Here is a 12916-nt window from a genome sequence, read left to right on the forward strand (position 1 = left end):
TGGCGAACGCGCCCGCCGCGCGGCGCCCAGTGGTGACGCCACGGCGCCCCCTCCGCCGGCGCACGATGACGCATGGCCCCGCCCCCGGCCGCGCCTGGCCTCCCGCGGGGCCCCGCCCATCGGGCCGACGCGGCGCGGGTCCCGCCCCGCAGGTGACGTGTGGCGCGCGCGGCCCGGCCGCCCCGGCAGTTGGTGCAGCGGCCGTTGGGCTGAGTGCGCTCACCCCACCCCTCCCCTCCTCGGGCCCGGGCCCCCCACCCCGCCGGGCGCAGCCCCAGCCCCAGCCCTAGCCCCAGCCCTAGCCCCAGCCCTAGCCCCAGCCGGGCCCGTCCCGTGCGGGCCCGTGCCGCCTCCTCAGCCGGCGACGCCCCGGGCCGCCCGCCCGCCACCATGGAGCTGGAGGACGGTGTGGTGTACCAGGAGGAGCCCGGCGGCTCCGGGGCCGTGATGTCGGAGCGGGTGTCCGGCCTGGCCGGCTCCATCTACCGCGAGTTCGAGCGGCTCATCGGGCGCTACGACGAGGAGGTGGTCAAGGAGCTGATGCCACTGGTGGTGGCCGTGCTGGAGAACCTGGACTCGGTATTCGCGCAGGACCAGGAGCACCAGGTGGAGCTGGAGCTGCTGCGGGACGACAACGAGCAGCTCATCACCCAGTACGAGCGGGAGAAGGCGCTGCGCAAGCACGCCGAGGAGGTGAGGGCCCGCCGGCGGGGAGGGCGGGGGCCGGGCCCGAGGGCAGGCCGGGGGGCCGGGGGTCGCGGCCCGGCCCGGCCCGGGAGGGGGCGCGCCGGGCCTCCTGGAGGCGGGCCCGAGGCCGAAGCCCCCCGGGCCGAGCCCGCGGCCGCGAGGTCCTCAGGACCCCGGCCGGCGTCGGAAGCCGAGGCAGGCTAGTGAGTGTCCGGGGGAAGGGAGGGAGGTGAGGAGGCAAGGCCCGGGGAGGAAGCCGCAGCTTGGCCTGAGGGCACCTGAGGTTGACTGAGGGCGATTTTAGTGTGGCTGGCTCTCGCTTGTAGTTTAGGGAAGTTTCCGACCACCGTAGGATAGTCAGATGGCAGTTCAAACTTTTACCATGGTGTGTGTGTGTGCGTGTGTGTGTGTGGAAGGGGGGGTGTATTTAAACACTTCTGTCCTGGATATGTAACTTCCGCTGGTTCCAGTACCTTTCCAGGGGGTTGCTGCTTTGGGAAGTTAGAGATCTCCCTCTTTCGGTCAGTTTCTTCTTGACGTCTTAGCCCCGTTGAAAAAGAGGTTTTATTTTGTTTTATGTGCCTTGGTTGACACTTTGTCAACACTTAGATGTTGTAGAGCAACACTCTGTAAATATAGAGAGTGTACAGTTTTATTTTGGTGGTATCTCACACCAAAGCGTTCCTCCGTGTCAGGTGATCACCTTGGACAGTTCCCCGTAAAAACCCTCCCGTTTATTTATAAAGAGGACTGGGGGCGGGGCGGGGTTGAGGAGGTGTAGGCGACTGTGGGCAACCTTGTTCAGACTGCAATTTACAGGTGCCCTTGGCCGGCTGTTAACCCTAGCATCTCTGCAGTGACCTCGGCGCCCTCACCTCGAGTCTGAACCTTTTGGAGCTCTGGAGTAGCAAGTGATAGGCCTTGGACTTCTTGAGACAGTCAAAGATTTAAGCTTTCAGGCTGTGCTGGCATTATTTCTTTTGAACTTAACTAATGCAGGGGAAGTGTCCTGTTCATCTTTGTTTGTGAGCATCTAGCACACCTAGCTAAATACATGGTGATAGAAGGAAGCTAAGTAAGTAATTATTGAACCAACAATATGTTCTCTTTCAAAAATGCTTGAAAAGTTATTAGGACGTGAGATTTGTTTCGCAGCTTATTTCCTAGCCCTAATTTAAACTTTTAATTTTGTCACATATACCTTTGTATTAGGTCCAGTAGTTCCTTTTTCTTTTCCTTTAAAAAAAATTGTTTTAAATTTATTTTAGAGTGGGGGGGAGGGGCAGAGAGAGAGAGAGAGAGAGAGGTGGGGGGTGGGGGGGAGAGGGGAAATCTTAAGTAGGCTCCACACTAGGAGCAGAGCCCAATGCAGGGCTGGATCCCAGGACCCTAAGATCATGACCCTGAGCCAAAATCAGGTCCAACACTCCACTGACTGAGCCACCCAGGAGCCCCATTTCTTCTCTCTCTCTCTTTTTTTCATGTTTATTTATTTTTGAGAGAAGGAGAGAGTGTTGAGTGGGGGAAGGGCAGAGAGAGAGAGGAAGACACAGAATCTGAAGCAGGCTCCAGGCTCTGAGCTGTCAGTGCAGAGTGATGTGGGGCTCGTACTCACAGACCGCGAGATCATGGCCTGAGCCGAAGTCAGACACTTAACTGACTGAGCCACCCAGGCATCCCTCTTCTCTTTTTTTAAAGCTGGACTATAGCAATGATTTTTAGTTCTAATTTTGTGATCCATTTGTCTCAAAGCAATGGCATTGGATTTGCCAAGCAAACTTGACTTTATTTCAAGAGTATTTCCAAGTACATAGGGAGGAAGGGATTGAAAAAAAATCTAAAGATGGGATTGTGGAGCGCCTGGGTGGCTCACTTGGTTAAGTGTCCACTCTTGATTTTGGCTCAGGTCATGATCTCACGGTTCATGAGTTCAAGCCCCACATTGGGCTCTGTGCTGACAGCATGGAGCCTACTTGGGATTCTTGCTCTCTGCCCCTCCTGTGTGTGTTCTCTCACTCTCTCCTCTCTCTCAAAATAAAAAACAACAACGACAAAAAGATGGGATTGCGATTTCTAGTTTATTAGCACTATTTATAGAACAGGGGTGCTATGCTACCACTGCAGTGGCCTGCTGTGTCTTCATCCTCATACAGACCCTCCCCAGTATTGGGTAATGGGAGGTACTGGGAAGAGACATATATACACAGGTGAGGAGCAACCCCAACATGAACCTATCACCTTGGATAAAAGAAATGCTCCCTCCAGTTTTAAACTCCTTTAGGGCTGTGTGAACATGGCAAAAGGCCAGGATCACACGTGCTAAGAAAAACATCTGCCACAGGTTGCAGAATCAGAAAATAAAACTAACTGCCAGGCACTGGACTGTATATTAATTTCATAAGTAAGTGACTTTTTTTTTTTTTTTTTTTTTAATTTGGTCTTGGGAGAGAGAGTGTGTGTGTCATCGAGAGCATAAGCGGGGGAGGGGCAGAGAGCGAGAGAGAATCCTAAACAGACTCCACACTGTCAGCAAGGAGCCCAACACAGGGCTCTAACCCAGGAACCCTGAGATTTACCTCAACAGAAATCAAGAGTCAGATGCTTAACTGGCTGAGCCACCCAGGTGCCCCAGTAAATGACTTTTAAAAAATGAGTTGTCCGATGACTTTTTTTGTAACTGATACTTTTTCAAACATGTCTGTAAATTCTAATGAAACCTTTGGGCAAAGAGCCATGACCTGAGAATAGAGAGCATTGATGAAATGCTAGATGAGCCAATTCCCAGAACATAAACATAAAACCACCTTGTTATCCCTTTTCATGTAAGATGATAAATCAAGATTTACCCAGTCTCCAGAAATTCAGTCTTTCTTAGGCCAACATGCACAAGTGAATTCTGTGTTTAATTTTTTGTGAGTGCTCTGTTTGTGGCCTTAATATGGAGCCTAAGAGTCTGCTATTACAGCAAAAGTGCCTCCGGGTATTTACAGCAAAAGTATTTGAAAGCCTGGAAATTGTCCATTACTAGAAAGTGTAAAGTAAATTCTGAGCACCTTTGTGGAAATTTAGGAGGGTATATAAATGATGAGAATGTTTTAGGGGGTGTAAAGTACTTTAATCTCTTGCTTGCAGGAATTCTCAGCAAGGGATCGGAAATTTAATCTTTATTCTAGTGGTATTACTTAATTTGAATGCTTTCTGTCTTTTTCTTTGCTTTTATTTGAATTATTTGTGTGTGTAGTTAGTCTGCTGTTTTTGTGAATCTTTAAAAACAACCTAAAGGAGGGGTGTCTGGGTGGCTCAGTTGGTTGACATCCAAGTCTCAATTTTGGTTCAGATCATGATTCCAGAGTAGTGGGATCAAGTCCGAGCTGAGCATGGAACCTGCTTGAGATTCTCTCTCTCCTTTTCTCTCTCTGTCTCTATCTCTCTATTTCTCTCTCCCTCCCTCCCTCGTGCTGCCCCTCTCCCCACCTCATGCTCTCGCTCTCAAAAAAAAAAATTAAAGACAACATAAGAAGGGCTGATTTTAGACAAATTTATGATCAGTTTCGAATGCTAATCAAGATATCTATCATCTTATTACTTGCTACTCTCCCCTATGGGCTCTCTGCTCATCTTACATCTTTCTATTTCTTATCTAAGTCCTGTGTGATGCCTTTGCCGATGCTGTTCCCTTGGCCTAGAATGATTTTCTTTCTTTTTTTTAAATGTTTAATTATCTATTTTTGAGAGTGAGAGAGAGAGCGAGAGGGAGCAGTGGAGGGGGAGAGAGTTAAGATTTTATTTTTAAGTAATCTCTACATCCAATGTGGGGCTCAAACTTATGACCCTGAGGTCAAGAGTGGTATGCTCTACTAACTGAGCCAGCCAGGCGCCCCCAATCAGTGTGTTTTTGTTTTTGTTTTGTAATATATATTTTAGGTTTATTTATTTATTTTGAGAGAGAGTGCAAGTGGGGGAGAGGCAGAGAGAGAGGGAGAGAGTATCCATAGCGGGCTCTGCACTGTCAGTGTGGAGCCCCATGTGAGGCTCCAACTTACCAACTGCAAGATCACGGACTGAGCCAAAATCAAGAGTTGGACGCTTGATCGACTAAGCCACTCAGATGCCCCTATTCGTGATTTTTGAAAACAAAAGTTTTTATACAGAGTGATCTGGAGAGAGATGTTATTCTTGGGAAGAATATGTTAGTGTTTTGATGTTTTTGTTTGTGCAAGTTCTGATTCTTTTAAAATAAACATGATTGCTTTGAGTAACAAGCAATGACAATACTTTTCTGATAAGTAGGCAAATGAGTTTAAGAACCCTTTCCTTAGAAGTTTAGTTCCAAGTGATTCTGTGGGCCTTGTTTCTTATCACCATTATTTTCAAAGTGAGAGTTTATTTAGCATGATTGAATAGAGGGAGACTCACATAAAAATAAAGGTGCACCCTTTTCAATCCTCCCTTTCCTTCCTGCACTATAGAAGCACATCTGAAGAGAATGAGCTGAGGAGAGAATATCCTTGCTGGGAGGAAGATTTGCGTGATGTTATGACTGCTTTTCTGTGGCTTTTTGCTTTAAAAATTGAGGTGATTAAATGATGAGGTGAGGGGCACCTGGGTGGCTCAGTTGGTTAAGCGCCTGACTTCAGCTCAGGGCATGATCTCGCGGTTCGTGAGTTGGAGCCCCGCGTCGGGCTCTGTGCTGACAGCTCGGAGCCTGGAGCCTGTTTCAGATTCTGTGTCTCCCTCTCTCTCTGCCCCTCCCCTGTTCACTCTGTGTCTCTGTCTCAAGAATAAATAAACATTAAAAAAAAAAATAATAAAAAATGCTGAGGTGAGAGAGACCACCAAGAATTTTCAAATTAACTTTTCCCCAGTGAATCAGCACTTAAAGCAGAAACAAAATTGATGTTTTATATGAAGACTTTAATCAAATTGTTTTCTTTGGAAGTGTGTGAACATGGGAGTGATAAGATTTTTGGGCAGGAAAGCAGGCATGGATATTCAGTGTTCTTTTTATTGATATAGTTCTCATTCATAAGAAATATTTTATTTTTTAAAATGTTTATTTATTTTTGAGAGAGAAAGATAGAAAAAGAGAGAGAGGTAGAGAGAATCCCAAGCAGGCTCTGTGCGGTTAGTGCAAAGATTGACACAGGGCTCAAACTCATGAACCATGAGATAGTGACTTGTGCCGAAACCAAGAGTCGGGTGCTTAACTGACTGAGCTACTCAAGTGCCTATCATAAAAAATATTTTAATCAAACCTGTTGAAGAAGTTAATTTTTTTTTAAATGTGTTTTTATTTATTTTGAGAGGAGAGAGAGTGGGGCAGTGGCAGAGAGAGAAAGAGAATCCCAAACAGGCTTCTCACTGTCAGCACAGAACCTGATTCAGGGCTTGATCCCATGAAACATGAGATCATGACCTAAGCAGAAACCAGCAGCTGGACACTTAAGAGGCTAAGCCACCCAGGCACCTTGAAGAAGTTAATTTTGATTTGTTTGCAAGGTAATTTACAATGACCGTTAAGTTCATCTCTTTAATAAACACTAAAAAGGAAAATTTGATGTCTCTTCACTGAGTTATGTGACTTTTTATCAATGAATAGGAGTGAAGAGTAATTTTGCATACTTATAACTTAAATTTTGTTGATAGTGGCTGCTGAAGACTTAGTTGAAGAACTGAAGTTACACGTCTGCCTCAACATTAAGTTTATTTTGTGCCTTTAGTACTGTTGTTATTTAAATCAGTAATTGTGATGGTTCTTCAGACTTCTAGCCTTAATTCTGTCAACTCTATTGGCTTAAAGAATTGAACTTTGGAGTGTCTGGGTGGCTCAGTCACTTGGGCCTCCAACTTCGACTCAGGTCATGATCTCATGGTGCGTGGGTTTGAGCCCCGCATGGGGCTCTGTGCTTATAGCTCCGAGCCTGGAGCCTGCCTCTGCTTCTGTGTCTCCCTCTCTCTCCGCCCTTCCCCTGCTCACGCTGTCTCTGTCTCTCAAAAGTAAATAAATGTAAAAAAAAAAAAAAAAAAAAGAACTTTGCTGCTTTATTTCACAAAAGTAGAGCATTAGGAGAGGGTGACCAAATGTCAGTACAGGAGAGCAAATTGGTGTCCAGGGAGTATCAGCATTTGTCATCTTACGTGTTTGAATATACGTGTTATTTATTAGCTTTCAAACTCCTTCTATTTATTTTTTAAATGTTTATTTATTTTGAGAGAGAGAGAGAGGGCGAGAGAGAAAATCTGACAGTGCATAGCAACGTGGGGCTTGAACTCACGAACTGTGAGATCATGACCTGAGCCAAAATCAAGCATTGGACCTGAACTGACTGAGCTACCCAGGAGCCCCCATATTTTCATATTTTAAAAAATACTATTGTTGGGGCACCAGGCTAGCTCAGTCGGTAGAGCATGTGACTCTTGATCTCAGAGTTGTGAGTTCAAGCCCCAGTTTGGGCCTAGAGTTTACTTAAAAACAAACAAACGAATGTTTTTTTCTTGCTGAACCATTTGAATAAACTTCATACTGCTCCTGATCAGTCCCTACTTTGAGACCCTTTCTGAAATGAACAATCTGTTTGTTCTCTAGGTGCGTGTTTGAATGTGGTGGTGATGGGTTGTTGTCTTTTGAAATGGCAGTCCCTTAACCATTGATGGTTATTAACTCTTAAGACAGATCTTATCCTTTTTTTTACCTTCAGAGATTTCTGAATGTAGGTATATAAGTGAGATACCATTATGTGTCCTTGCTTTAGGGACATTCACGTTTTCATTTGGTTAAAATCTCAAAAGAGAGGGCATCTGGCTGGCTCTGTCAGAAGAGCGTGATCTCTGGCTGGGAGTTTGAGCCCCATGTTTGGGTGTAGAGATTACTAAAAGAAACAAAAACGTTTTCATTTCATTTCATTTCATTTCATTTCATTTCATTTCATTTCATTTCATTTTATTTATTATTTTTTTTAACGTTTATTTATTTTTGAGACAGAGAGAGACAGAGTATGAACGGGGGAGGGTCAGAGAGAGGGACACAGAATCTGAAACAGGCTCCAGGCTCTGAGCTGTCAGCACAGAGCCCGATGCAGAATCTGAAACAGGCTCCAGGCTCTGAGCTGTCAGCACAGAGCCCGATGCAGGGCTTGAACTCACGGACCTTGACCTGAGCCGAAGTCGGCCGCTTAACTGACTGAGCCACCCAGGCGCCCCAACAAAAACTTTTTTAAAACAAACTTCTTTCTTTCTCTTTCTTTTTTAATTTTTAGTTTGAGAGAGAGAGAGAGAGAGAGAGAGAGAGCGAGAGCAAGAGCAAGAGAGACAGTGCACAGGCGGGGGAGCAACAGAAAGGGAGAGAGAGAAAATCCTAAGCAGGCTCCACACTGGCAGCATATGGCCGGATGTGAGAACTCCGAACCTCGAGATCATGACCCGAGCCGAAGTCAATACTCGGACACGTAACTGACTGAGCCATCCCGGTGCCCCAACAAAAACTCTAAAATCACGAGAGACAATATAAAAACGGTAAGGTACCTAGCTAGATCAGGTAGATCTCTAATGAGAGGACGGATTAGTAGAGTAAGGACTGCTCACTAGGTTACTGTGGTATGTGCCATAGCTTGGTGATACCGTTCTGTGCCTGAGTCTGCTTCCTGTTTCTCGGACTCCTTAGCTTACGGTTCACTACACACTGCATATTTCAATCATATGGAGACTTTGGTTCCCAGTGGAGATAGTATTAGAATCTAGACAAAAAATTTGTTTTGTTGGCCAAGTTAATGGCTGAGTTATTTTAAAAATAGGTTTTTGCTGTGTTCAACACTCATAATGAATACAGCTCTTACCTAAATAAATTACTATTTGGTGGAGATCAAATATATCAACATAGACCCAGTTTAATAATATATGTAATGTGTGTATTCAGAAAAGCTGGTATTTAAAAGTATGTGCATATAATACTATACATTTTGAGATTTTAGCCAGTGATGCTTATTTATTTATTTTTAGTAATCTCTACACCCAGTGTGGGGCTTGAACTCAGGAACCTGATATCAAGAATTGCATGCTCTTCCCGCTTAGCCAGCCAGGCCGTATTTAGTTATTAGGTTTTTTTTTTTTTTTTTTTAATTTTATAAGTTTATTTATTTTGAGAGAGAGAGAGAGAGAGAGGATGAATGGGGTAGAGGCAGAGAGAGAAAGGGAGAGAGAATTCCAAGCAGGCTCAGTGCTGGCAGTGCAGAGCCTGTCAAGGGGCTCAAACTCGTGCATTGTGAGATTGTGACCTGAGCTGAGATCAAGAGTCGGATGCTTAACCCACTGGGCCACCCAGGCGCCCCTAGTTATCTGAATGCAAGACTGTTTTATTCACTTAGGGATTGTAGTATCTAATAGTTTGGCATAATAGGTGCCTCCAAAAATTTTGGAACTCAACCATGGGAATTTACATATATATTTTTTAATTCATTTCATTTCATTTCATTTCTTTTGAGAGGTAATGAGCGTGAGTTGGGGAGGGGTTAGAGAGAGGTGGGGAGAGAGAATCCCAAGCAGGTCCATGCTAACAGCCTTGGGGGAAGGGGGGCACTTGGCTTCATCCCACAAACTGAGATCATGACTTGAGCTGAAATCCAGATGCTTAACGGACTGAGCCACCCAGCGGCCCTGGGGAATCTACCTATTAATACAATAGAGAAGTTTCCAAGTTGAGGATATAGAGTTATTAGGAACTTTGAAATATTGGTTTTTTTTTTTTTAAGTCAGTAAACTTTTTCAGTAAATCCTTCCCCCTGGCTTTTTGTTAGGAAGATGTTCAAACATACAGGAAAACTAAAAGTGCATTGATCATCTGTATATACATCACTTAGATTCAGCAGTTGTTGTATTTACCTATATATGTGTATGTGTTGTATGTGTATACATATACATATATAGATATATACACTCAAAATTTACACGCTTTTAAATTGCTGAACATGTCAAAGTAAAAGATGTTCTGACATTTCACCTTGGTTCAGTTAGTGGAGCATGGGACTCCTGATCTCAGGGTGGCTGGTGAGTTCTAGCCCCAAACTGAGCATAGAAACTATTTAAAAAAAATAAAAATAATTAAAAAAAATTAAATATAATTTGAAAAAGAGCATTCTTACCACATAACCACAATATTATTTACACTGAGAACATTTTCTGATATTATCTAATATTCTATTTGAATTAATTTTTAAGAGGATAGTATTATGTCTGTTACAAAGATAAATAAGTTAGTATTTTTATAATGATCTAATGTACTCATCTGGAAAGGAAGAAATAATTGCAGTTTAGATACTTTTCTATAAGGAATTTAAATCTGAGACCTATAAGACTGAAAAGTTGGTTAAGATTTTTTATTTAAAGTTACAGCATAAAAATATGAGGGATTGTTTTTCCCCTTTGAAGCCAGAATACAGAAATTGAGAAACTAACCCTATGGTAAATGTTTTCTCTAGTAACCTTTTTTTAGACTTATAATATATTTTCTAGGATATCTCATCTGACTGCTTACCTGCTCCAGTAGGATTATAGATCCTGAGAATTTTTTATTTGGGACTCTGCTGATTGGATTCCCTGAGATAGGTTGAGATTTTCTGTGATACTGCATTCTGTTATTGTTCTTTAAAATGTATTTTCACTGGCCCTTCCTGAAGTTATTTTTTAAGAGCTGGGAGGAAACTCCCATGATCTTCTGGTTCTTTCCTATCCCATTTCCATAGGTAGATAGAAAGATAAAAAGATACACAGATGATCAGAAAGAAGAGGGACACTTGGGTGGCTCAGTTGAGTGTCTGACTCTTGATTTTGGCTCAGGTCATGATCTCACGGTTCGTGGGATTGACCCTTACACTGGTTGGTCTCTGTGCTGACAACACAGAGCCTGCTTGGAGTTCTCTCTCCCTCTCTCTCTGCTCCTCCCCTGTTCTTCTCTCTCTCTCTTTCTCTCTTTCTCTCAAATAAATAAACATTTAAAAAAATTTTTAAAAGACGCTTAACAACAAAAAAATAAAAATAAAATTAAAAAAAGAACAAATAGGGGCACCTGGGTGGCTCAGTCGGTTAAGTGTCCGACTTCGGCTCAGGTCATGATCTCGCGGTTCGTGAGTTCAAGCCCCGCGTCAGGCTCTGTGCTGATGGCTCAGAGCCTGGAGCCTGTTTCCGATTCTGTGTCTCCCTCTCTCTCTGACCCTCCCCCGTTCATGCTTTGTCTCTCTCTGTCTCAAAAATAAATAAACGTTAAAAAAAAATTTTTTTTTTAAATAAAAAAAAAAATAAAAAAAGAACAAATATTTATTGAGCCAGGCAGTGTTGTAGGCTCTGGGAATATAGCTACAAACAAAACAGACAAGGAAGGTAGCCTGTGCTTTTTTTGGAGTTTATATTATACTAAAAAATAAACAAGCCAGTCACTGTAATTATAGATTGTGATAGATGCCACACAGGAAGTAAAAAAAGGTGATGTGATAAAGAGTAAAGAGGCTGGCACTTTAGATGGAACAAACAAGGTTATAAAAGGTAAGCTGCCCATGCATGAAAGAATCCATCTCATAAGAGTAAGGTTTTAGACCTGAAACTTTAGATGTATTTATATAGTCAGTTTCTCTTACCCTTTCATTTTTCTTGAAAATTCAGAAAAGTAAGCAGCTCTCATAAGTGCATTTCTTCTGTTTTTTTTTTTTTTTTCTTTTTCTCATACTTCTCAGCAACGTTTGATTCTTTTGGTCACTTAAGAAATATCATACACTCACACTATATATATGATATATATATATCGTATATATACATACATTTTTATTTAAATTCCAGTTAATTCCAGTGTAATATTAGTTTTGGGTGTACAATATGTAGTGATTCACCAATTCCGTACAACACCCTATGCTCATCACAACAAGCACACTCCTTAATCCCCATCACCTGTTTCACCCATGCCCTCCACTGACCTCCCCTCTGGTAATCATCAATTTGTTCTCTATAGTTAAGAGTCTGAAGAAACATATTTTGATTCTGTGGCTTTCAACTCTCTTGGTTTTCTGCTCTTCTTTTTCCTCCTCCTCCTCCCTCTCCTCCTCTCTATACCCAACTTGGGGCTTGAACTCACAAACCTGAGAATAAGAGCTGCATGCTCCACCAGCTGAGCCAGCCAGGCACTCCAGTTTTCCTCTTTTCTGGCCACTCTGGATTCCTTTTACGTTGTTAACTTTGGTATTCCTTGGAGTTCTTTCTGAGCTCCCCTCTAGTTCTCATTTTGTGCCCTGCCTAACTGATACTGTTCATTCCCATGGGTTTAGTTACCGTTTGTTGACCATTCCAAAATGTATATCCCATTCATTCATTTCATAGATATTTAGAGAGTGCTGACTGTGTGCCTGGTGTCCACTGGGGATACAGTGGTGAGCAAAGACAAGATTCTTCTCTCATGAAGTTGACGGCCTGTTAAGAACTTTAGGGCCAGATCTGTCTGTCTGGAGTTTCAGATCCACATTGCTGGTGTTTCTTGGATATGAATGTCTCCTGACATGTCCAAACCTGAACTTCTCTACCAACCCTGCTGCTCCTCTGTTCTCTTTGTGAGGGATACCGCTGTCTGCCTGGCCAGATAGCTCATTACCATCCTTAAGTCTTCTCTCTCCTTCACCCCCATTGCTACCTTCTTTTGTTTCCTTTTAAATATTTCTTTTTATTATTATTATTTTATTTTTTCCAACTTTTAAATATTTCTGGATTCTCTTCTTCCAAATCCATTTCTTCTACTCAGATACAGACTGCCAATGTCTCTTGGCCTGAATCCAAACTCCAAAGAGGTGGGACTTTGTGTCATTCACATTGTCTACCAGTATCTAGCACAAAGAAAGCATCCAGTGAATATCTCTGAATAAATGAATGGGCAACTAAAACTGTCCCCTAACTGATCTATCTGCTTCTAGTATTGCAAACCAATAAATTGCCCATCATACTGTACCAAGTCTTTCCAAAGTGGAAATCTAATCAGATCTTTCTGTACTTAAAAGCCTTCAGTGGCTCTGTCTAAAGTTCTTGAAATGTCTAAAGTTCTTAGGAGACAAGGCATTGTGATCTGGCCACTCCTTATCTCACCAACCTCATCTTTTCGTTTTTGAGCCCTACTGAACACTTGGGAGTTTGTTTGCAAATAGTATTCTCTCCAGGCCTTCTTAAAAGCTGCCCCTTTGCTTGGCACTCTGTTTCTCTTCTGTTG

General features: G+C 43.2%; 1 protein-coding gene across 2 annotated transcripts in view; it reads left to right on the top strand.

Moving 5' to 3' along the window:
- The first annotated feature begins 263 nt into the window (after positions 1 to 263).
- Positions 264 to 12916, top strand: part of SPAG9 (sperm associated antigen 9) — a 134073-nt gene continuing 121420 nt past the window's right edge. For both annotated transcript variants that reach the window (XM_086686951.1, XM_086686952.1), the window contains exon 1: positions 264 to 693. In XM_086686951.1, the coding sequence (XP_086543077.1) occupies positions 391 to 693 (303 nt within the window). In that variant the 5' untranslated portion in view covers positions 264 to 390. The remainder of the gene's footprint in view (positions 694 to 12916) is intronic.

This window comes from Puma concolor, chromosome E1 (genome assembly GCF_028749965.1).
Source record: "Puma concolor isolate L17-30 chromosome E1, mPumCon1.1.hap2, whole genome shotgun sequence".
Classification (NCBI taxonomy): domain Eukaryota; kingdom Metazoa; phylum Chordata; class Mammalia; order Carnivora; family Felidae; genus Puma; species Puma concolor.